This window comes from Branchiostoma lanceolatum, chromosome 14 (assembly GCF_035083965.1).
Source record: "Branchiostoma lanceolatum isolate klBraLanc5 chromosome 14, klBraLanc5.hap2, whole genome shotgun sequence".
NCBI classification, from domain to species: domain Eukaryota; kingdom Metazoa; phylum Chordata; class Leptocardii; order Amphioxiformes; family Branchiostomatidae; genus Branchiostoma; species Branchiostoma lanceolatum.
Window position 1 is genome coordinate 1,253,133 of NC_089735.1, and position 26,091 is coordinate 1,279,223.

The 26,091-nt window shown below is 41.9% G+C and overlaps 2 protein-coding genes across 8 annotated transcripts in view; one reads left to right on the forward strand and one right to left on the reverse strand.

Moving 5' to 3' along the window:
* Positions 1-403: 403 nt before the first annotated feature.
* LOC136449073 (sphingosine-1-phosphate lyase 1-like) lies at positions 404-14,297 on the reverse strand. Its single transcript, XM_066448876.1, has 15 exons — positions 14,212-14,297; positions 12,255-12,420; positions 11,588-11,655; positions 10,837-10,984; positions 10,161-10,240; positions 9,691-9,819; positions 9,303-9,391; positions 8,424-8,532; positions 7,895-7,930; positions 7,321-7,383; positions 6,416-6,562; positions 5,761-5,944; positions 4,890-5,091; positions 3,617-3,737; positions 404-2,645 (listed from the first exon to the last, which is right to left on the reverse strand). Exons 1-15 carry the CDS (start codon positions 14,248-14,250, stop codon positions 2,511-2,513), a joined length of 1,716 nt encoding a protein of 571 aa, XP_066304973.1. The 5' UTR covers positions 14,251-14,297; the 3' UTR covers positions 404-2,510.
* Positions 14,298-16,537: 2,240 nt separating this feature from the next.
* LOC136448097 (PH and SEC7 domain-containing protein 4-like) overlaps positions 16,538-26,091 on the forward strand; it is a 122,447-nt gene continuing 112,893 nt past the window's right edge. For all 7 annotated transcript variants that reach the window (XM_066447224.1, XM_066447226.1, XM_066447225.1 and 4 more), the window contains exon 1: positions 16,538-16,719. In XM_066447224.1, the coding sequence (XP_066303321.1) occupies positions 16,573-16,719 (147 nt within the window). In that variant the 5' untranslated portion in view covers positions 16,538-16,572. The remainder of the gene's footprint in view (positions 16,720-26,091) is intronic.

A 26,091-nucleotide genomic window follows, 5' to 3' on the forward strand; every position in this document is an offset into this window, starting at 1 on the left:
GAATGCTACCAGGTATTGCAAATTATAAAATGAAAGTTGCTTTCATTTACATGTACTTGTTACATAACCGAACCCTTAGATTTAGTGACGATATTCTTCACAGGTGCTTTTTGGCACTTTGTGACCCTCAACAAAAACCACTGTACATGTGATCTACACACATGGAAGAAGTTTTCTGAGGAATGCTTTGATGATGAATACAATTTGGGCCTCTTTAACCTAATGCCTACTGCCTAACCCCATAATCAATACAAAGTTGGCACCAAATGGTTACCTTAGCTAGCTGAATGTGAAGTAAATGGAGAAAAGAAACAAAGTATTTCTCTACCATATCCAGATCCATAAGCGGACTAACTACACTTAGAATAATCTGCACGACAATAATCACACACACACGATTGAGTTCACATTGACTCTGTATTAAAAATCATAAGATCATTTTCAGTTGTCACAGTCAGATGAAGTGATGTTACATGTCTGTATCCGTTTACCACATATTACTCAGTCTTGAATTTCTACATAAGAATGGTACAAGAATTGACAAAATGACTAACTGTAGTCATGTACATGTAAGCACCACTGCATGAGGGCAGTGTTAACCATCAGGGCCACAAGTTGTCTCTTGCCTGTCTTTGGCAAAGTTTTGTTTCCAAAACGTCCAAAATAGTTGCTGGTTATTAACAGTATGATAGAATCCAGTTAGTTATTCATATGATAACAATGTAATATGAATGCTGCAACAGGATTGTGTATATTTCTTGTTAGCTTCTAACAGTTGATTTTTACAGAAATCACAAATCACTCATTATGAGTGACGTTCATGGAAATGTATCAGAAATGGAAATGTAGAACTTTCAGCTACAGAAAAATCATCACATACATGTATTCATATATTACCTTATCATTGTTACCAAACATACGCACAAAATTATACAACCTGACTAGTAAGTAAACAAACATAACAAAAGGAGATACTTGCATTTCTTTGTTGCTTAATATGAGAAACCGGGAAAGTTTGCAGCAGTGTAAAAACTATTTTTAAAAGTCACAGAAACCTCATGTTATAGTTTAATAGCAGAAAAATGCAGACATTTCTTTCTCACATCGAGACAGCTGATTTGTCAATACAGCAGCATGAATACTTTTATAACACAATAGCCATGAACTTTTGTCTTTTTTTGTTCAAATCATTGAATCTTCCACATCAAGTATATTATGTAGGGTGATCTTGTACAGCAAGCTTTATTGCTCTTCTCTGTATATCATACGATATCATGTGCGCTTTCTTTTTGTTATTCACCTCTCACAGAAACATTCACCATCGAGTGCCTTTACAGTGTTTGACAGTGTTTGTCTAAACCTTAAACACTTTTGATAGTTTAAAAAGTTTTTGGTGCTCTGATATGGGGCACTATAGGTTCCAGTCTGTGGCTGAACAACCACTGTATGGTTGCAACATGATCCCCCCAATCGTTGTTATAGTTTTAGATTGCTTCCTAACCCCTTTGGTCATCTTAGATTGCTCATTCCTCCTGAAGATTCTTTGGGATTGATCTAAGCCCATTGGTTGTTTGGGACTGTTCTTTTATCCCATTGGATGCCAAAAAAAAGTCAGAGATTTTAAAATTTACATGCAATAACAGCACAACCAGTGTGCTATAGGTTTGACACCAGGTTCCATAGGCATAAATGCCTTTCCTTGGTCCTTTTGAGCAACATTAGAATTTCTACCCTACGTTTCTTTCTCCCCTGAAAGCAGTATAATATTTTGGAGTTTACTTGTTTGGATAAAAGTTTCTTCCCCTTCCCCCACCATAAAATCTGTTCCCCTGGCATGTCACAAAAACTGCCGTTCGTTCTGGATTTCTGTCACTTCTACAGAAGGACTGTATCAAACAGAGCATCCCAGCTTCTCCATACTTCCTCCCAACTGCAATGGAAATTGCCAATCCTCCAAAATCTCTTCTACAGTAATTCTTTTTTTTAAAATCTTTATAACGTTTTTTCTTTGTACTGAGATTAATCAACAACTGTCTTAAACAAATTGGACAGAGATACTGATGCTAATGTGAGGTAGAAATCATACCACTTACAAAGTGAAAAATAGCCTGGAAACTTCACTGGTCATGTAAGCAGCACAATTCATACAAAATTGTTCTTCTTGTCTGTAAACTAGTTGTCAACATGCGCATTAACAAACATCTATTGGATCCCCCAACATTCATTTCTAAACATTTTTTTTTTGCTTTTAAAGTTTTTTGCACTGTGATTAACATCTGCTTCAGCTGAGCTGGACAAAGATACTGTTGCTACGATGTGTTAGAATTTGTACCCCTTCCAGAATATGTATGAAATTCATACATACAGTAAGTTGCACAATTCATGTAAGTTAAACTTTTCCCCACTGTAAACAATCTACTGGGAAACATGGGTATTGATAAACATTCATCCAAGGCCCTATACAGCCTCTATCGGGCTGCTGATTAAAATCCAAGGCCACTTAGCACTCCTCAGTGGTGCATGCCGTTGACGGGGCCGTCCTGGTCGCTGCGCTTCGTGTCGAACACGCAGTCCAGGTACCCCCAGGCGATGTCGGCGATGATCTTGCGATCTGGCACGCTCTGGGCCATCCCATAGATGGCACCCTGAAAGTACAACAATTCTGAATCAGTATGTGTCGTTCATTTCATAGTTTTGTGAGATTGGTAGTGTGAAAATTTCTTACTATGTCGATTACGGTCACAGACGAACCTTCATACAAACAGATTGTGAAGGTTTCGGTGTTATTTTGTGCATAAACCATTGTGATATACATGTATCATTATTCCTAACCTACAAACAGGCTGTTCATAGTTCCACATAACTATTACACAATATAGAATATGAGCCGATTGAGCCGACCCTCATCTTCCAACCTCTCTTTGTTTTTTTTGTGCAATGATTCTGTAATCCAAGAGACCCAAAAAGTAGTTTGGTTTGGCCAGAGGGTAAGATGTAAGATCTAAACTGTTGTACTCTGCCAATCTCGGCACAACTTATGGGGACAACAGGGAGGGAGACAAACTGTTGTTTTATTTCTAGATGTTCTGATGCTAGACCACAGCAGTTAGGTTGGTTTACCACATACAGTGCCAAGGTAAAAGCATTCCATGTCCGAGAAAGGACACCTACTGCTTAGTCTTCCAGCATAAAGTACTTAAATTCTGTTAATCTCTGGAACTCTCTGCCACAGGAAATTGTGACTCTTAAGGACAAAATGCAAGTTTAAGTACAGTATTTATCGCCACCTTAATGTCCCTCGCCAGCGCCCTAATACATAGATATGGGTCAGCTGCTAAGCTAAGGCATGGTGCTAAGCATAGGAAAAAAAATCCAAGAGACCATCAAAGTAGTTTGATGTGACCTGGGTGTCATCTATACATGTTGTTGTGCAATAAGTTATTATTATCAGACTTACCATATTATGTGTTATATTAAGTGACCTCTCCACTGCAAATTCATGACACCATGAACATGAGCTGCTGTTTCCAATGTGTCACTACTACAAAATTGTCTCAACCACATATTTAGAATATTTAAAATCTAATTTTCCCTCCGTGTGAACTTTAATACAGACCTGGCCGGTTGCCTTTGCCATGGGGTTGGCCAGCGCGTCGGCCACAGCGTTCTTCACGTCGTTGAGGAAGCGGTCGGTGACGCCCGGCATCGTGTGGCACAGCGTGCAGCACAGGTGGATGCTGGGGAAGCAAACAGGCAGGCTTTAGTGGGGGGTTTTGTTGATAACTTTTGACATATTTTAACAGTTATTATGATGTTCATTTACTTTGCATGACTTGTTTGTGCAATTATAATTGAATTTTCTTCCACTTGTTGCAGACGCTTTGTTCCTCCCTCCTTGCTGCTCAAGAGCCCCCTATTCTTAAAGACCCCCCCCCCTGCTATTGAAGACCCCCCTGTTCTTGAACCCCCCTACCTTGAGGGGAACTGCAGCGAGCTGCGGAAGCAAACAGTCGGGTTTTAGTGGGGGTTTTGTTTCTCAATTCTAAGTCTCCATTTCTTTGGGCACAGGTGAGGGGAAATGCAGTCAGTTGAGGCTCCGGCCCTTGAACTTTTCATCTACAGATCGCCTACTGTTCAAGACCCTTTGTTCTTACTCCTTGTTCTTTAAAACTCAGTCATAAATTGAAGGGAAACTACAGTGTACTGAGGTTTTTAAGCTCTTGAATCTGACATATTAAAACCCCACCCTGCCCTGAAACGTTTCATCTTTGTTTAAGACCCTCCTGTTCTTGAAGGGCACTACAGTAGTGAGTTGAGTTTCCAGCCCTTGAAAATTTCATCTCTGTTTACAACCACCCTGTCTAGTGTAAAGCACCCTGTTCTTAACCCCCCAGCTATTGAAGATCCCCCTGCTATTGCAGACCCCCCTGCTATTGAAGACCCCCCTGCTCCTGAAGACCCCCCTACCTTGAGGGGAACTGCAGCGAGTTCAGGTTCCAGCCCTTGGCGGTGAGAGCGTTGGACACCCTGTAGACCAGGTACAAGTCCCCCTGTTCCTAACCCCCCTGCTATTGAAGACCCCCCCTGTTCCTGAAGACCCCCCTACCTTGAGCAGAACTGGAACAAGTTCAGGTTCCAGCCCTAAGCGGTGAGAGCGTTGGACACCCTGTAGACCCTCTACTGTACAAGTCCCCCTGTTCCTAACCCCCCTGCTATTGAAGACCCCCCCTGTTCCTGAAGACCCCCCTACCTTGAGGGGAACTGCAGCGAGTTGAGGTTCCAGCCCTTGGCGGTGAGAGCGTTGGACACCCTGTAGACCAGGTACAAGTCCCCCTGTTCCTAACCCCCCTGCTAATGAAGACCCCCCCTGTTCCTGAAGACCCCCCTACCTGGAGGGGAACTGCAGCGAGTTGAGGTTCCAGCCCTTGGCGGTGAGAGCGTTGGACACCCTGTAGACGTCGAACACCTCGGATCCGAAGGCGACCACGCTGACCTCGGGCTGGCCGAACACGAAGATGCCGTCGATCTTCCTCAGCTCCTTGGCGATGTAGCGAGCGGCCTTTATGATCTTCCGGGTGCTCTCGACGTAGCCTGGGAAACAGGTTAACACGACTGTTATTTGGCTAGCTCACACAGTAACCTCCTTGCTTTTGGACATTTGCACTTACAAAGGTGCAAGGACTGATTTATCATACAGTCATGCAGATCTGCCTACATGTATCCGTCCAGGTAGATGACACTTCTTTTTTGAGAGGGTTGTGGGATTTTGACCAAAATCAATGTGTAGCGGGCAGCCTTGACGATCTTCTGGGTGCTCTCAACGTAGTCTAGGAAACGGTTATCACGTCTGTTATTGTAGCATTGAAAGGGCAAAAACCATTTGGCTAGTGTTTGAGCAGATTGATCTACACATGTAGCTCCTACAGTGACGTTTTAGCTGGTTTGAGGACATTACCCTTACCAAAACGAAAGAACTCTCTTCTAGCCTTACAGTTATATAGACCAGCAGACTTGACTTGACTTGAGTAGTACAATGTATTTTCCCCCCATATGTGCAACAAACTAGTTAGCTTTCATTTAGGGCTTTCCTTTGGGTAGCACTTAAAAAAGAAACTTTTACAACCAGTCTTCCTTAAAGTGCTATTCTGAAACTTTAAGATATGCTGCTGGGCTGAATAACTAACAAATATAGTGTGCTGAGGACTGAAGAAATCAAGCCGTGCAAAAGGGCTCCAAATAGAGCCATCATGGAAGTCCTACCGTCCTCTCCGATGTTCATCATGGTAGCCCAGCACGCGGCGACGATGGCGCCCGCTCGGCTCCCGGCCATGGTGCTGGTGGCGTACACGCCTCCCGGCCAGTTGGGCTGCACGAAGTACTGGGCGTGGCGGTACTTCTTATCGCTGTACAGGATGACGCTCGAGCCCTTCGGGGCAAAGCCATACTGGGGGGAGATCACAGGAGTGTTAGACTACACTAGAACTTAGTGGTAGAAGAACAAACAGTTGTTCTCAGGGTAACACTGAGAATAAAGCCACACTGGGGGAGACAACAGGACTTCAGGACAAAGCCATACTGGGGGAGAGAACAAAAATCAGAGTGTAAGACTTGTAGTCTAGGATCAACAGTTGTTTCCATGTGTGTGTCAGCAGGGATCCTTGTACCTTTAACTTGAAAGACTTTCCTAATCTACTTTTTTTTCATTATTTTGATAATATGTCAACTAAAATAAAATAAAAAATCCTATCTCATGAACCCACTTGCATACCTTGTGTGTCATCCTAGATACTGGTCAAACCGTCCAGAGGTAAGTCTCTGTAACTTTCAAACTTTCCTAGACTACTTAAATTTATGTCAACATAAATACAAGAAAAAATAAGCAAAATTAATTTCTCATGAAACCTAATATACGCACCTTGTGTGTGTCACAGGAGATGCTGGTCACACCGTCCAGAGAGAAGTCGTACGGAGCGAGGTTGAACCCAGCCTTCTTCATGAAGGGCAGCAGGAAGCCGCCCAGGCAGACGTCCACGTGCACGGGGATCCCGTAACGCTGGCCCAGCTGTAAACAACAACAAACAAATAGATAAATAAACTCTCAAGTAGGCACTACAGCAGAACTCCTCCCAGGCAGACATCAACGTGCATGGGGATCCCGTAACGCTTGCCCAGCTGTAAACAACAACAAACAAATAGATAAATAAACTCTCAAGTAGGCACTACAGCAGAACTCCTCCCAGGCAGGAGTCAATGTGCACGGGGATCCCGTAACGCTTGCCCAGCTGTAAACAACAACAAGCAAATAAATAAACTCTCAAGTAGGCACTCCAGCAGAACTCCTCCCAGGCAGGAGTCAACGTGCACAGGGATCCCGTAACGCTTGCCAAGCTGTAAACAACAACAAACAAATTAACAAATAGGCACTACAGCAGGAACCCTCTCAAGCAGGAGTCAACATGCACGGGGATCCCGTAACGCTGGCCCAGCTGTAAACAAGAAACAAATAAATAAATAAACTCTCAAGTAGGCACTACAGCAGGAACCCTCCCAGGCAGACGTCCACGTGCACAGGGATCCCGTAACGCTTGCCCAGCTGTAAACGACAACAAACAAATAGATAAATAAATAAACTCTCAAGTAGGCACTACAGCAGAAATCCTCCCAGGCAGACGTCCACGTGCACGGGGATCCCGTAACGCTTACCCAGCTGTAAACAACAACAAACAAATATCCACTACAGCAGGAACTCTTCCAACAAAGAGATTTAGATTAGAAAGAAAAAAAAACATTTGTAAAAAGTGCTAAAACTTTTGTTCTCACCTCGGCAATGTCGGCAATAGGGTCGATGATCCCGTGCGGGAACTGCGGGGCAGATCCGACCAGCTGTAACACAAAACAAGAGTTCAACAGAACTGTACAAGCAAGCAGCACAAAATACACAGCTGGATATGTGACAATGGGGTGTGAGGTACAGCGGTTAGGGACTATGCTTCTGGACTACAAGGTCTAGAGTTTGATTTGAATATGTACTAGTACCTGTAGCTCACACAACTTGCATACTACCACTGAACTAGAAAAGGCTGCAGTCCTTAGGATGGGATGTAAAGCAGTTACTACAATCTCTCACCACTGACTTCTGGTAGTATGATCACAATCATGTACAGATTTGGGTGCATGACTGCATTGCTTACAGGGTTAGGCAGCAGGGAGAAGGTTAAGTGAGCCAGACAGTGCCCAGTGAGGGAACATACAAGGACATGGGCTACTCCAGGGCTAGTAAGACATCCTTTTTTTTCAACCTTCTCCCTGCTAACTTAGACTTCTGGCACCAAACTTGCACTGGCTCCAGGGTTAATCAGCAGGGAGAAGGTTAAACAGTTGTAGACAGACTCACCATGCAGGTGCTGCTAGTGATGGACCTCCTCATGGCCTGTGGGGGGAGAGGAGAAACTGTTTCATTGATCATGCCTGATAGCCTGTATCATAGATTGTCATAAGTCATGTGTCAGCTAAGCTTACTATAATATGAATCACATCAGCACACACATCAATTCTGTTCGTTTCCCAACAAAACGTTTTACGAACATACTATAAGTCGTATAAGTTTTAAAATGGGCAAATATATACCGTAAACTGACGAAACAGTACATCAGTGCATTCTATGCTACAAAAGAGACCATCTATGACATTAGCATCTATTTTCTGAATCTGATACTTAGTATCAGATTCAGAAAATAGATGCTTATGTCATAGAGGGTCTCTTTTGTAGCATAAAACGCACTGATAAAATAATTGGTTGTCATACACACTGAACATTTATATCTAATGGTTCAAGTTCTACTGAAAGTGACCCTGGACATATCTTGACTTGTACTGAACCTTGACCTGAAGTGAACCATGACCCTGATGATGTCACCACATACCTTGACATTGACCTTCCATGTTTTTGGGTCCATCCTGACGTGGATGATCCTCATGCCGAAGTAGTGGGCAGCCTTGTCGAAGGCAGCATGCACGCTGAAGGGAGCCACACTGGGGGAGAACATACAAGGATTATCGTCAAGTCTTGCAGCTGTAGACTTCTTCATCCAACAAAACGAAAAGTGACAACAATTTTAGCATTAAAGTTTGTTGTACATGTAGACATTTGTGACTTTTGATCCAACCCAAAACAAAGTCCCTCAAAGTCTACATAAAAATCTTAACTGTCACATGTGTCAGAATTTTGTTGTTGTTTATTAGATGGAAGGAAATCAGTTTGCTGTTGTTTTCACTCAGAAAACTTGTTTCTGCTTTTTCCTTCTTTTCAATCATGCGCAGTTTGAAACAACCATTGTGAGGGTGCCAGTAGCGTGCGTAGTCCAGCGATTAGCAATCTTGCCTCTGGAACAAGAAGCCCCGGGTTCGATCCCGGCTGTGTCGCTCACCCGACATGCACGCTACCGGAAAAGGTCGCAGTCTTTAGGACGGGACATTAAGCCGTGGTCCACTGTTCATTGTGCTTGTTGAAAAGAGCTAGGGGAATTTCCCCGGTACAATGAACCTGTAAATACTGTATATAGCGTCTGTCTTCCTGTCACGACCAGTGGAAGATTAGTTCATCTGTTCATTGAGTTCATTTGAGCTAAACTGGTTTGAGATCACTTTCCTTTCCACTTGCAGCAATGGTGGACACCATCCTGTCTCCCCATGTCACCCCCATCACTCCACAGTGATGAGTTCCGACATGACAGCTTGTCCCATCAATGGGTGAGCAGGCAACTACAGAATGTCTATACAAACAGACAAACAAAGGTTCTTACATCTCAGGCAGGGTGACTCCGCGTTCCTTAGCCATGTTCCTGTAGGCCAGGCAGGCCATCAGGATACTCTCTGTGCCACCGGAGGTCATCTAGTAAACAAACAAGCAAACATGAAAGTCCATCATAAGGCTGAATGCTCACTGAAAATCCTTGACAGGTCCGTCAAACACTCAGCAGACTCACCTCTGCCAAGTGCCCGCTTCACTTCTGAAGTTATGAATATGATGCTGACTAACAAAAAAAACTACCAAACACATATCCTATAGGAGGAAAGGTCTTAAGTTGAGAGTGAGTTGAAACCTTTCCTCACGCGTTGTTGGCTTACCATCAAGTTATCATGCTCACAAACCAAACAACCTGTTACAGGAAAAGTCTGAGAGTGGCTTACCGTGCCGCAGGCGTTCGGTCCGCCGTTGAACATCTTCAAGGTCATGGCCACGACCTCTGCCTCCATCTTGCGCACCCCGGGGAACACGTCGGGGTGCAGAGGGTTGCTCCACGCAAACTCACCGTACACCTGGCGGGAGAGACACAGTATTATTATACAAGCCACATTCCAAACACTACAAAACTCACCATACACATTTAGAAACAAACTCATCTGTTATCTGTAAATTTCTCTGTCTTAGAAGTTATATGTTTTTAATTGGTAAGTTTTTTGGTGCCTTTTTTTCACATCTAGGAGAATTTCATACATAAAAATGTCATCAATTCTGAATCTGAATTGCATAACTCTGCCAGCTGCCATCAGTCCCTTTCCTAGCCTGTACTTAAATAAAGGACTAGTGTGTCACATCGAAAGTTTGTTAACTTGATACGGAAAACTGAACAAACAAACAAAGAACACAAACAACCCACCTTGGTGCAGAGCTGCGTCAGCTCGGGCTGTCCGCTGTAAACAGTGCCCGATACATTTCCTTTTTTCCAGTCAACGTGGCCTGCAAAAAAAAGAGGAAACATTTTTAAGACAAATCTTAAGAATATGAGATGTAACAGAAGCAGAAAAAGTGTCGGTCAATATAAGAATTCCCCAAGGTTACCAAATTACAGCTGATAGCTTTTTAGGTTCAACAACTTTCTGCATCACACAAGGATTTGAGAAGAGTCTTTTTGTTCTAGACTGTTTCACCAGAGGTTAATATGTCTTTAATAAAGCTAAGAGCATCCTGCTGGAAAGGTGAAAAACTGGTCCTTACATCCCTTTTCCCTCAAGTAAAGGTAGCGATCAAACATTTGATCAATTCTTCCACAAATTTCATAGAAAAAGAACACATTTTTTAAAACCTTTTTTACAGTTTCAACAGTTCTCGAGTTCTTTAACATCATCTATCATATTCCAATTGTAAAAATGAAGGGTTACACTAATCAAATTTTGGTCGCTCAGTAAATGCTGTCTAGTGGGAAGCTGTTCCTTACCTAGTTGCAGTACAGGCTACCTACTTTGGCTACTTATAGTGGTGAGAAGCAGGAGACACCGAAACGTCAGCAGGCGAGACTTACTGGTTGTGTACAAAGAAATCTTGACTATCCTTACCCAGCTGCTGGTAGCCCTTGATGGCCCGCATGACCTGGTCCTCAGACATGCCGTTCTGCGGCAGGCCGTTGACGTACTTCATCCCCGGGGGCAGCTTGAACAGCGACCCCGCCATCTTCTCAAGGGCCTTGTCAACCTCCCTCTGGATCTGGGGAAGCAACAAAAGGAGTGTCATTTTCATTGGGTTTCTGCCGGTTGGGACTTAAAACTTAGCATCTGTTGCAGCCCTCCCTAGACATTATTTTGTACAGTTTACTGTAATTTATTTTGTAAACAAGCATGTCTAGGCTAGGCATACCTACATTTGAAGAAAAAAACAGCATCAAACTAGTTTGGCTGAAAACGTGAGCTGAAGCCAAGTAAGTCCCAGTGTAAACAGGTTTTTCTGCATTTTGTTTGTTTTTCTAGATGTGAAAGAAAGGCTTAAAGACTTAATACTGCAAAAACACTTTGTATTATACTGAAACTGAGCTGGACCCTGCCTCTGCTTGGGGGTGACTTGTAGCAGTGTCTAATAATCACCTGTGGTCCAAAGTAGCAGTATCTAAAAAAATGCCCCTGCAGTTCCAGAGGAAGCTGCTAGAGGGCCAAAACCTGCACCACTTCTTAATTACATCACAAGCTATCTGCCACCCAAAAATCAAGACCATAGCACTGTATCATATCATTGTAATCCATCAAGAGGCTCTTGAGTTATGCTGACTGGGGTGGTGCGGAAACACAAACAGACTTTCATGGAGATAATAATTACCTGTGGTCCAAAGTAGGGCAGTCTCCTGATGGTCCTGAAACTCACCAGTTTGAACCTCTCCCACAGACCTACATGTGTAAGGAAGGGGAGGTAAGAAATATGCACAAGATCTTAAACTTATATGATTGTGTAACTATACATAAATTCTAAGACTGGCAATTAGAATCTTGACTCGCATAGAATTTGACTTTTTCAGATGTACCTGTGGCATCAAATAAAACTCTTAGACTACCTTCTACTAGACATATGACCTGCTACTGAAACAACAAGGAAACTTGCTGACCTACATGTATGTACCATTAAGCACTAAAACAACACGTGTATTTTCAGTTGTTCAAGTCACTGCTACCTTGTGCAATGTGTAAACCCAATGGCAGATATTTTTGATAAGCAGGTCAAAGGATAGCCTGGGTGCCAGACCACTCCTGGAGCTAATCCCTCGGCCGGGGAAGCAACTCGCGCCGCTGCCACAGATAGCACACGGCCCACTAATTATCTCTCGCTAGCGCGATAGAAATCAGAGTTCGGCTGCCAAGCGCTCCCGGGTGCCAACTCTATTCCTACTACTACATGTAGGTCTTCCCCGCCCAACCAAAAGGGCTTATCATCGCATCGCGCGAAAGGACTGGTATCTAGGCTAGTCAAAGGAAGGAAGGAAGAAACTTACTGAGCTCGTGCATGAAGAAGAACCTGTACAGCCATACCACAAACAGCGTGAAGGCAATGGTGGACAGGAAGATCTGGTGGGGCTGGAAACCCTTCAGCGCAAAATACGAGTTGAAACTGTACTCAACAGATTTGATATAATCCGAAGCCTCCGTTGCTTTTTCGACCTGGAAAACAAAGGAAAGATGTCAGTCACTTGTAGAGACAATTCTGTAAGTAAACTACATGTTGTCTGGAGTAATTTAATTAAGACCTGATTATAACAATGAACTGTCCTTCTTTCCATACCATTTCTTACAAATGATTTTAAGAAGACACGTTTGTTATGATAGCATCAACATTGAGCAAAAACACTGGAAGAGGAGAGAGGACTTGTTGCAGACTGACTGACATTTAAAAGAATCTCAACCAGTTGTCTTTCTGTCAAACAGTGCACATCATTTGTACTAGAAAATCTTCAGGAGTTTGGAATAATTACCATAATCCCTGTTCTGAATGTGAGGGTATTATGTTACTAGTACCTTTCTTGTTTAGCTAGAGAACAGGATATTGTGACTTACGATAAAACAATACTGTTAATACACTTTATGTTCGTGGTAGCAAAATTTCCTGGTGTAACTTCTAAGGAAAATGGACATTCTGACTGAAATTTAACTTCACAGTGGTGGCAAGGGATTTCACAGTTATGATATGTTCACAGTACAGAGGTGGCTGTGAAAACAGTCAACATGAAGTTACAGTGAAAGAAACAAGAATTACTGTACTTTTACATCCTGTGGGAACTACCTGTACCGTATTTGTGAATTTGATATCCTTTAATATAAGGAGAAATTCAAACTCTACAACTGGATACAAATTTATTTCCGAGATTTATTTCCGGACGTTTCGAGTGACATCCATCACTCTTCTTCAGCGTCACTAAAGTGAACTAGCAGAACGAACCAGTACTTATATACAATAACTAGAAAAACCGGTTTTTACATGGCAAATCACACAGTCATGCATAAGCGACATTGTAATGTAAAATAAGTTAGGAAGATTCCTATGGCAAGACAACACATTGTAATGTAAAATAAGTTATGAAGGTTCCTATGGTAAGACATCCTTTAGCATTAGCACTCTGGGAACCAAATAAAACATTTGGTGATGGTGGCTTGAGCAAACAAAGGCACAGAAAAACAAGTCCAAAGAACAAGAAACATGGTCTTCTCTTTTTATCAACGAATATACACCTTTCTTGATTTGTTTCCTTCTATCTTAATTTTACTGAAGTCAAAATATTGAAATTAGTTTTTATGATTGAAATATTGGGAAGCATGATATGGAAAAGAGAAATTTAGCAGAACTGATTTTTCCCAACATGTTATGTTTTCACAACTAATCTTGGAAGCTCAACGACCCACATGTGGTGGGAGTGAGCTGTAAACCTGAGGGGAAAATGTCCAAGTTATGAAGGAAAAAAAGACACCAGTGAGCTATCTTAATTTTTATCCGTTGTCCAAAAGATACTGGTAAGGGAGGAGGGTATATCTCGTGGAACAACGGCATGTATCGTTCTAAAGGTTGTTTGGCAAAAAGCCAGTTTCAAAGTTCACTTGGGTTCCCAGATATTGCCTCTTCTAATACATAACAGTATATATGTGGGTCAGATTCAAAGCCCTGCAGGTCTAAGCACAGTCATGCAGCAACATTTACGAACTGGATTAACTGGTGTGACAAGCAGTATCATCATCAATCACCATGTTTACAACGCAAGGACATATCGACAATGAATTAGAATGGCGGAATTTTGTTGTGTAACATTCCGGGGCACTCAGTTCGGAACGATATTACAGGAAATACCAACGAACTACAGAAAAACCGACTGTACCCTCGTGTACCCTGGACATTCACCCTACATTCAGCAGAATATGAGGCCTACTTTACGGGTAAAAACCGTAGAAATCGCAGAAACTTACGAGGAGATGTAGATACACATCCATCGCGGAAAGCGCCATGACTCCGGTTACCGGGGCAAGGGTGACAGGTCACAATGGGCGCGTTCGGAACGGTCTATTACAAATATGGGGGAGTTATGTTTTACAAATATCAATATGAATATAACTGTAGCTACAATGTGGTAATTTGTAGTTATGAAATATAATTAAAACATTAATTATCAATATAAAAGTCTTTATTTATATTTGTTAAGGGATATTTTGCTTCCTTTTATATAAATTCTTTATATGCATTTAACCCTTGAAGCATTGTTTTAGAACAACCCAGTGACCGCCAGGTTTTCCACGCCTCCCCGTTGTTGTTTTGTAAACAAATCCCCTGGGAAATTACTACATATCCCTCTGGGCCCGTGTAATGGGCCAGGGGAGTAGCCGGCACCAGTCAGACAAAACTGAATCATGGACTGAATAAAATGACAGATGTATTGCAAAATAATGAAGTGAATGTATCTAACGTTAATATATCAAATATATCAAGTAACGTTAGCACATGGGATAATTACAACACCACTGTCCCGAAAAATATGTCATGAAAGGTTGCATACACACAAAAGCCTCTCAAATACTTTAAATTTGATCCTTTTTTTTTGGGGGGGGGGGGATTAGTTTGTAAACCTCTCGAAGTTAATGAATAAATTCACTACGAATCCGTTGCGATGATTGATTATTGACAGGAACAAATATACACAACTTTCAATAGCTTCGGCCTTTATTTCAAGTTTGATGTCTATTTATGTATCTAATTATGGGTTACCCAATCAGCTTTTAAAAGCTTATTTCTAACAGCGCCCAGCATAAACACGACAATACACGTTACACCAATGAGTTTAAAAATGGACTACATTCAGTGAAGCAAATAGAATCCAATATGTTGAAAAATTGACAAAATAAAGTTATCCATAACTGAAAGTCTTAGCCCTCTGAAGGTAAAAAAAAAACAATACGGTAAAGAGCTGTGATGGAGGTCCGACTTCAAGTTCAATATCATCATTATGTGAACCTCTGACAGTGTGGCAGTGACCCACTTAAACAGAGCATCGCGCTTTCAACGGCAGATGCACGGTTCCGCTTGCCTTGTGTGTATTTTATGTAAGTGCGCCTCGTCTCAATGCTTCAAGCGCTCAATATGAGACGTACAAAACAAGTCGAAATCATACACCTTTTTGGTTAGTTCACGCGGGAGGTTTTAACCTCCTTGGTTCACGCGACGATATTGGATTTTAATATACGTTCTTTTCTGGCTAGCCTTGGTGCTACATGTACTTAGTTTTCCGCACCTCCCATATTCCCCAATTACTAGTACTTGGATACTTTATTACCTCCATTAGCTATCATACAGTGAGTGCTAAATCAAACCTACACCTGACAAACTACATAAGTTATTTACATACTACCAACTCAGAACACTGGAAAGTTAGGAAAGTGCGGCACTCTTTTTCGCGACCTACTCATTTTTAGGCTTGGTGCTCAACCCATGAATGTACGATCAAAACAAACGGAATATCATTGTAAGGGGCGATAAACAAGCTTTTCAATGACATATAATGCAATAGAATGGATGCAGCATTTACGGAGATGACATCAACTTTATGCGCAGAGTTTACCTGGTAAGCGGGGAGCCGTGGAAAACAATGATGCTATTTTTTGGCGCTTGACTACGCCTCTTCCTTATTTTTTGTCGTTGTTACGTATCTGGTCTCTCTTTCTCATTGTCTTTGGCCTTTTTTTTATCTTTCTTTATCTCAAACTTCCTTATAATCACCACTTCTATTTCTTTCATCTCCCAGAGTCTTCCTTTAATTGACCATATTCGATCCTCTTTTCCTTCCCCCTTTTCGTCCGTTTCACCAATTGAAACCAATGACTGCCTTCACTTGTTTCATGTCTTCTTCCTTCCCTCCTTCCCACTGTTAATCTGACACGACAAAACTGCTTGTATTTCTTCCTTCATTGAAATTTTACAACTACTCTTAGTAACGTGAAATCTAGAAGTTGAAGGATAACATCGCATTTAAATGTTTGTCGAATATTTTGCACAAGCCTTCCATTTTCCCGGGATTGTTATAGTGCACCTGTCATATGAACTTCAACTTCCTCTATATGATGATTTCGTTCGGTGGCATCAATATCTATCAGTCATGACGTCTTAAGATCTCCATGGTTACACGTTGCCATGGAGACGATAATCTGATGAACTTGTCCCGTACGTTGCCGTTGGAGCAGCCGTAGTTGTTGTGCTGTGTGGTTGGATGTGGGAGTGCTGGCCCTGGGCGGTGCGTTTGGCCGCGGTGCGGGCAGTCCGTGACGTGCATCCCAACCAAGATGGCGGGCTGGGTGAAAGTTGTGAAGCTGGAGCGGCCGGGAGGGACCGGGATTTACGGCTTCTCGGTCATCGGAGGGCCGGGAACCGAGGTGCCGCTGTGCATCGGCGCCGTGATAGAGGGATCGCCGGCCGACTACAGTCGCCAGGTACGTTCCACCGCCGCCCAGGTGCGATGAAAACACGCCATGTGGGGAGGGGGGCGGTCCCATCGAGAGCGGTTCGGATCAGGGTCGGTCATTCATTCAGGCAGGTTTGACCCGCCGTGATGACGGCAGAATCTCCCGTCTTATTTGGCCGGTTTTAAGGTGTGAAATCCAACACGGTTACGACCATGTTGACTGGAGAACGCACCTGTACTGGGGGCGTGTCCAAGGCGTTAGAAATCACACTACACCGCCAAATAATAAAACCCGGTGCGCCGAGTGTTTCCCAGGACAGGTAGTTGTGGGGGGTTCTTGCAAATGAAGGATATTCCTCATCCGCCGGTTTGGCCATGGCTGTTCATTGACTTTCTCGGCGTGCGCGATGGCCGATCGATGTCTCAGCTCCGGGGCTCCGTTCTACCCGACTTGCCTGGCCGGGCAGACAGACTGCCAGCTAGAATCCCTCCCGTCCTGGGCAGGCAGGGAAGCAGCGCGAGCCCGGCCCGGAGACACTCCCAACACCTTCCCGAGCGCTACTCAGAGTGTGCGGCGCTGCTGACGTCCACAAACTACCGTCACCGAGACAAGGTAACGTCTGGAAAATTCCTGGCAAATTCAGATGTTTTGGTTTGAATGGAGGGAATGAATATGGGTTGAGGAGTGCGTCCCCCTCCTTTCCTTGTGACTGTAGGTGTGTGAGTGGGGTCATGCTTTTCCCCAGCAGGAGCCTATAGAGAGGCGTGCTGCGGAAAAATGCCCCCTTCTCCCCTCAATAAGGCCAGATTTAATCAACCAGAGGGAAGGAGAAAGGAGTTCGAACGTTGCGCATCTAGATCTAACGTGGGCACGATTCCCGCGTCCTGTTTCTGCACGACAGGTGAGAGGGTGCCTCGTCGCCTCATTGTGTCACACCTGGTGGCATGATGAGTGGCGGGATGACATGCCGGCAACGCGCTGACAAACGTCCAACGTTAATCAAGTCGGGTTTCCCGTAGGGACGACACCTTCGGTTTCTTTCTGTGCTCGGCGTGCTGCGTATATTACACACAGGACTGCTGCCGCGTTGGGACGTTTTAATCCGGTATGAGAGGATCATGTGCACAATAAGTGGGGAGGAAGCACATTTTCCGCTCAGATAATTTCCCACCTTCTGGGAGGACCACGTGATTCAATCGGCGGGGAGGGGCCGTCACTCTTCACGCGTGATAATTAGCGGGTCGCTCGATTTAATCACTCTCTTTCAATGTGTATTCTAATGATGGCCTCCTGAAGGGCAAATCTATCATTAATTTGCACTGTATATAATGACCGCCATTGTTGTGTAGTGCGTTTTAATGTACTGGTATATTTCATCACCCCCTCCCATGGCTTGTTAGGGTCCGCCGACCACGGCATATTTAGCACCAGCTGGTTTATTAGTAAACGCCCCATTCATCGGCGATAATGAAGTGACTGGTTTGGGCTGGATGGCCTGAGCTATCGGTCCTGTCTGGCTCTGTGTGATGGGGGCAAGGGGGTTCAAACACTTGATGAGTACGTCTGTTTGTGTATGTCTGAGTGTGTGTATCTGTGTGTGTGTGTGTGTGTGCAAGTTTTTGGGTGTATGTGTGTGTGAGTTCATATGTGTGTGTGAGTGCATGTGTGCGTGTGTGTGAGTTCATGTGTGTGTGTGTGTGTGTGTGTGAGCCCATGTATGTGTGTGTTTGTGTGTGTGTGTGTGTGCATGCCTGTACGTGTTTGTGTGTGCATGTGTGTGTGTGCGTGCGCATGTATAGTATTGCTTTGGCTCGCTAAATTGCAATTTTCTGTACTGAAAAAATGGCAGATTGTAGGTATTTGTTTTGAGTGTTGGTATCATAACTTATGGGATCTTACATTGTATTATTACATAATCATGCAGGAATTTGAGAGGAAATATATATATTTTTTACCTAAAATAATTAGAACATTTCTAATTAAAATTGCTTGAGCAGTATTTCTTCTTTTTGCCTGAAATGTAACTGTTGCCAAGGAATAACACCTTGAATGAAATGTCCACCCATGACATGTGTCTCATCTCCGTGTGTACATGTAGATGTGAACCCATGACCTACATAATATTCCTGCTGTAATGAAAACGTGGTGCGTCTTGTGAAGCCATTTGTCTCTGCGGTAATGGCCCTTCTGTGATGCACTAGTGAGGCTGCATGGACAGAGATCAGGCCACACCAATTCAATTTCTTGGTTAACAGATTTTTTTTTTAAATTTCAGCAAAAATAAAAAATCATGAAAACAGAAGGCTTGGGTGAAAACTTGCACTTGACCCTGTTCATTTAATGAAACTGTGTGCACCAAAGTACAAACTTTCCTCTGAGATTCTGTTTTCATGTTGATTTTCCAATCTAGTATTTTTTTTTTAAATTCTGTTAACCAAGAAATTAAAATGGTGTGGCCTCAGGTTGTTTATAGACTACTGACATTACTGTGCAAGGGGTTAAACTTTCTCGTTGTTTAACCTTCTCCCTGCTGCCTGACTCTGTAACCAATAGAGAACGGGGTGATAAACGGCTACTTCAGTGTGCTAAAGGTTCATTTTGATTTCAGAAACCAAGTTTTAGAAACCAATAACTATTTCTGTACCATATATAAATACTTTGGTTGTCATATTGCATATGTGTCTTTTTTTGTTACCTTGTCCTGAACATACGGCACGTCTATTTATATCATATTTATATTTCATATCGCAGTCTTACGTTTATCTTAAAGATTAAATCAATTCCAGATGACATCAGATTGCTACTGTTTTCACATGCCTTCATTCAACATTTTCGGGAAAGGTCTTTGAAACTGAAACACCGATTCTTGACTTTTGGATGTCCAATACTCCAAATCTAGACTGCTTTCAGATGGTTGATCTTGATAGATCTTAATAGATATAACAATTGAATATTTTAACACCTTGCTATGTGGTCAATGTTTTAGGGATTCCTTATTTGTTTCTTGATTTTAACCCAAACATTGATTTAAAGGCATCCAGAGCAATTTATGAGGCTTGAAACTTGAATTCAAAAACTCAAATTTGTAGTCATTCCTACACATAGTACGTGTAAGTCTCAATAACACTATACCATTACATATCGACATTAAAGGAGCAAAAATACGATGTCGTTGTGTGGTGAGAACTGATAGAAGATCCAAGCCCTGATATACTGATCCTGACTGTCCATCAAAATTAGCGGTTCAACCAAGGAGAGAGTGACTGCATGTCCGTCAAATATGTGCATTTTTATGTTTTGATTTTGCATTTCTACGTTTTCACGGAGGTGGGCGGGGCTATGGTATCTACAGTATTTACAGTAGGCGCGTGAAACTAAAAGATCACCATGTAGATTATTTTGTGCCATTTTTGCGCACTTTTCATAACAAATCCGAACGCAAATGTGGTATAGACAGTGGCATTAATTATGTTTTACACCCATCTCTATTAATTGTCAATTTCATAAAAATCACAACAACTAGAATATTTCCAGTTTTCAAGTCTCATAAAACGCTCTGGGTGCTTTTAAAAACCTGTCTATGAATAGTATAATAACCACCTGTTTACTGTGACCATGTTCGTCAAGTCCAGCATTCACTGAAGACAAGTTTGACTGTCATATATATGTTTATTTGATGTCTTAATGCCTGAAAACCGCATTGTCCGTATTTGCAAATGAAATCCTCGGGGGAACCAAACCACAGAGTTCATAAGGTGGATTGCGTTAGTATGTAAATCCTGAGTAACCAGGTTTCTGGTGTCCCCCATGTGCAGGGAACAGGGCTCAAAATAGTGGGTGTATGTGCACCTGTGTGCACCCAAAATTGGAGGTGTGCACCTTATTTTTGACTGTGGGTGCACCAGTGCACCTAGATATTTTAATTTGTACTCTATAGGGTAACAGTTCACTTGTACACTAGCATACAGAATGTTCTTGAAATGTAAGTATCAGGAAAAGCAATATAACCTTTTGTTGTACTTAATTAGATGTACAGTCAAACCTGCCCAAGGCGACCACCCGGCGGACCGGGCAAAAACGGTCGCGATGGACAGGTGGTCGCCATGAAGAGGATTCCACTCACATGTTTCCAGGTCGGGGTTTTCAAATACAGTACGTAAATGGATGGAAATTATGTGAATTTAGACAGCATGACCCCCACCGGGTTCAATTCTCATTGACAGAAAGATCCTACAAAAATTTTATTTTCCGTTATTGTTGTAATAATTGTATACCGCTACATCGTGTACAAATTTTCGTCATAATTTTGACTACAAAACAATGGTTGCCTCGATAATCTCGCAGCGCCCTCCCGCATTCACACGTTACACACACGCACATCATCGAAGTTTTAAGGCCTAAGACAAATCCCGAGATAACACCTGCTGGCCCCAGCCTTTTCTGGGGCGCCGACCGCTGGATAAAAGGGTCAAAAAAGTTTTCGATCTGACAACTAAAGATGAAAACGGAACGGTGTGACTTCGTCGCGCCACCAAGCTCTGTGCGACCGCATGGAAAGGTAAGTCAGTGCAGCAGAACGCACAGCGTCCAATAAAGGTTTGTGAGATTCATGGAAATAAAAAGAAAAAAAGGATATCAATTTTCATTAATAACTAGAGTATTCACAAATGTTCATACACAAAAGCATCGTGTTTCAGAAAGGTCAGCGGTGCGTCAAATCCTAGCCGCGCCAAATCCAAGATGGCGTCGGGACCAAGGAACAACATTTCTCGCCGGATGTTTTGCCCGCCGCGAAGTCATTTTTCGGTGGAATTTAGTAAGACACAGTGACATTTTTGTTGAAAATTCAAAAATAGATAGTAATTTCTGTGAAATCTGACTTTTTGACGCCATGCACTACGTATTCGTTTTGAAAATTGAGTTGGGCCGACCGGAGTTCGCGGTAAACTATAAGATTACGATAGGCACAACAACATCACAAACATTTGTCTTTTTACAATTTTTATAGGGGGAACGTTTTATCAAAACACTTCATGGAGGAATCTATGCTATAACATTGCTATTCCATATATTTTTGTCTTTATTTTTGTCCTTCAAAGTCTTGAAAACATTTCCGTGAAATCCGACAGCAAAATGATCCGATGTCACCGCACGCTTGAAAATTAGGCGGCCGCCATGGGCAGGAATTGTGCTCTGTGCGGTCCCAATTCATGGCGGTCGCGGTCGCGTTGGACAGGTGGTCGCCTTGGGCAGGCAGCTTAATGCTTGTGCCTATAGGGAAAATTTTCGGGACCGAGAAAAAGCGGTCGCCATGGCCAGGTGGTCGCGTTGAAAAGGTGGTCGCCTAGGCAGGTTTGACTGTATTACTTGGTTGAAATTTGAAAGCTGGATAGAATTACAGATTGAAGTTCTTAAGAGAGGTAATAGCGTCAAAGTTATGTTTTGCTGACAATTAACTTTATTTTATGTGGTGCACCCAAAATTCTTCCTGTGCACCTACTTTAATTTTGTGGGTTGGGTGCACCAGTGCACCTATTTCCCAAAAAGAATTTCGAGCCGTGGGGAACCTGCTGGTCCCAGGGATCTGTCAGAAATGGTTGATGAATATTGATAATTAAGTGAGAGAGTCTGTATCATTGTTTGCTGTGATGACTAAGCTACATGTAGCTAGATCTAGAGACAATGAATGTAACCATTTGTAGTTCATTACTTGTTACACGAATCATAACTTACAGGGTATTTTTTTCTATCACCTTTTCACTATTGTCTTATCTATAATATCTGCGTGTATCTGTGTATGTTTATGTATGCATTTATCTTTCTGTTTATTTCTATCTTTTTCTATATCTGTCCACCCATCTCTATGTCCATCCATCTTACATATCTATATTCAAGTACAGTATCTATTTGTACATGTATGTTTGTTTCTGTCTACTTTTGTATCTGCGTTTTGTACATCCTTGTATCATCAAATCTCTCTATCTCTAGATCTAGCCATCTCTAACCGAGTTTATCTTTCTAATCTTGTTTTTCATGCATATCATTTATAAATCTATCTTCATATCTATCCCTCTATACACATTGGCATAAAGCTGATTGCTGTCACAGTAACTAATATCATAAACTAAGTGTATGGAGCAGTTGGAAGTCGTCCAATCGTGGACAATTGCTGGACCGTTTGTGCGATTATTCTGCTGGAAAGAGATCGATACGTCCCTGATTTGATTATGTCTGGTGTGTGGTTGGGTTGAGTGTGGGGATATCCAGGTCCCTTTGGTCCTGCCGTCTGATAGTTTATTTTAATTTGTTTTATTTTTCTTTTATTCACATTTATTCTATACAAGTATAAGGCAACAACCATGATTGCGTATGTAGAGCCTTCTACTCAATAACATAAATATAAAAATTGTAAAGTCACAATACATAAATGCATCAATACAATGTCACAGGATAAAAGAAAAATGGGTTAACAATACAAGTTGGCGATCTATCCACGAGCTGTCTGATGTGATGTGTGTCCTCCGAGTATGGAGGATTCGGTGGACCTTCATGATTGGACTTAACTTCCTCTACTCTCTTATGTTCTAATCAGTCGACGTTAGGGGTGGATACCGGTCGGGCTTGATAAGGTCCAAATCCAAGTTTAGGTCCAGAGATTTAGGTTCAGGTCCGGACCTGAACCTTGACCTGATCCTGTCCAGTTGACGTTTTGTTTTATTAGACCAATATTAAGCATAGAGAATTAATACTGACACGCACGACTATAAAAGTTTTTTGGTGATCATGAGAAGACTTTCAAGATAAACCAGTGTTTGATATTTGAATGTCACACTTATTTTAAATGCCTTTTTTGTCAGAGGAGGGACTCAAAACATGTCTTATCAAACAAAATAGAAAAATATATTTGAACTTTGTTCGTGTTTTTTTTGGACTCAGGTTTTTGGCTTTCAGGTTTTTTGGACTCCGTTGTTGGATGTTATAAAGGTCCGAATCAGGTCCAGCGAACCGGTATCCACCCCTAGTCGACGTACTTCCTCTCCTGCAGTGACCCAGTACTCAACCACATCAGGTCTCATGATTTATCATCACAGTTCTTAGACTGGCCTTCAAACTAACAACCACTTACACTGTACTTTAATTTATGTTGTGCACCCTGATTTTTTCTATGCAACCAGATCTTTGGGTTAGGTGCACCAGTGCATGTATCCCCAAGAATGAATCTTGAGCCCTTACTAACTAGAGTACAAGTTACAGTTCTTTAATTCCTAGTTTTAGAATCACGACTCATTGTATCATTGTATGTAAGCAAACTTGTACTTGGTAAGGTCGCCTGCATCATGATATATCAAGGGTCTTCCGTCTTACATGCACCATCTTTCTCAATCCTTGTCGATATCGGGCCAGCACTTCCAACAAGCATTATGTTGTTGTTTCTCATGCAATCGGCATCATTGAGTGAACAGTTGCAATATAACCATGTTTTTCCTGGCCTCCCCCTTAAATGCTTCCTTAAAGTTTAAACTTCCTAAGGTGACTACTTGAAATTTCAAGAACAAATGTGTCATTGTGTGTGATATTACTCATTTACTGCATACAAGATCATATCGTTATATCCAATTGTCTCATAAAATGAAAATTTGTTTGCTAAAAACTGTAGGTTCCTCCCCACTGTGAGTCATCAGTGCCATGATGTACCTCACACTTCACACCAGGGTTCCTCCCCACTGTGAGTCATCAGTGCCATGATGTACCTCACACTTTACACCAGGGTTCCTCCCCACTGTGAGTCATCAGTGCCATGATGTACCTCACACTTCACACCAGGGTTCCTCCCCACTGTGAGTCATCAGTGCCATGATGTACCTCACACTTTACACCAGGGTTCCTCCCCACTGTGAGTCATCAGTGCCATGATGTGCCTCACACTTTACACCAGGGTTCCTCCCCACTGTGAGTCATCAGTGCCATCATGTGCCTCACACTTTACACCAGGGTTCCTCCCCACTGTGAGTCATTAGTGCCATGATGTACCTCACACTTCACACCAGGGTTCCTCCCCACTGTGAGTCATCAGTGCCATGATGTGCCTCACACTTCACCCCAGGGTTCCTCCCCACTGTGGGTCACCAGTGCCATAAGGTACCTCGCACTTCACACCAGGGTTTATTGTTTATTTTATTGTTTATTGTTTATTGTTTCTTCGCATATGTACAATACAATATAAAAACAAAGAGAAGTAGAGTAAAGAATACATGCAGGAGAGGCCAGAAGCCTATACGGCTTTTCGGGGGCCTCCCCCAAAACTACAAATTTTTACAAAATCATATATCATCGAGACTAAGAAAAACTAACGAAACAAGAAATTGGAATTTTAACATAAATCAATGAAACAAATGAAAAGAAGAGGAACTACAAAGTAAATTTTGAGTTGTAAACAAAATAAGTATTATAATGAATAACAATTTATAAAGAAATAGGTCAAAATTATACAAAAATAACAATCATATGAATTATTTTGTCATCGGATACTAAAGGAAAAGTGAAAAACAAGGAAAACAAACAAATCAGGAGAAAGTAATACTTGGATGTTCTATGATATCTATCTTTAAAAGTTTTTTGAAACTAGGTAAAGACGAGCAGGACTGTAGAATGTGGCTGAGATTGTTCCATACGGTGGGGCCTCTAAACATTATTGTATGTTGTTTTTGAGTAGTTTTTGTCATAATTGATCTTAAAAGATTATGTTGTCTTGTATAGTGGTGATGGATATCTGAGTTGAAATTTAAAAGACCTTTGTATTGTTCAGGTAGGGAAGAGCTATTATGGACAATTTTATGGACAAATAAGGCAATTTGAAATTTATTAATGTCAAATACAGTCATAACATTTAAATCACGAAACAGAGCTGCTGTATGTGCTGTGAATGACGCATTGGCTGCTATTCGTACAAAGCGCTTTTGAAGGAGGTAAACAGGATTGATGGATGTTGTGTACGTACTACCCCAAATTATGTTGCAATAAGTTAGATAAGGGTAAATCAAACTGTAATAAAGAACCATAAATATGTTTCGTGACAGCAAAGATTTGACTTTTCTAATGATGCCTATGTTTTTGGAAATTTTTTTGCAAACAAAATCAATTTGGTTCTTCCATGAAAGTTTCTCGTCTATAATTACGCCTAAAAAACGGGTGTGACTTACTTGATTGATAGCATTGTCATTAATATAGATCCTAGCCTTTTCTTTATCGTATTTCTTGTTCCTTCCTACAAAGATAATAAAATTAGTTTTTTTCACGTTAAGGGACAATTTATTTGCCTTAAACCATTGATTTATCTTATACAATTCATTATTCATAGATGTTACTAACGTGTCAAAATTTTTGTGGGACATAAATAAG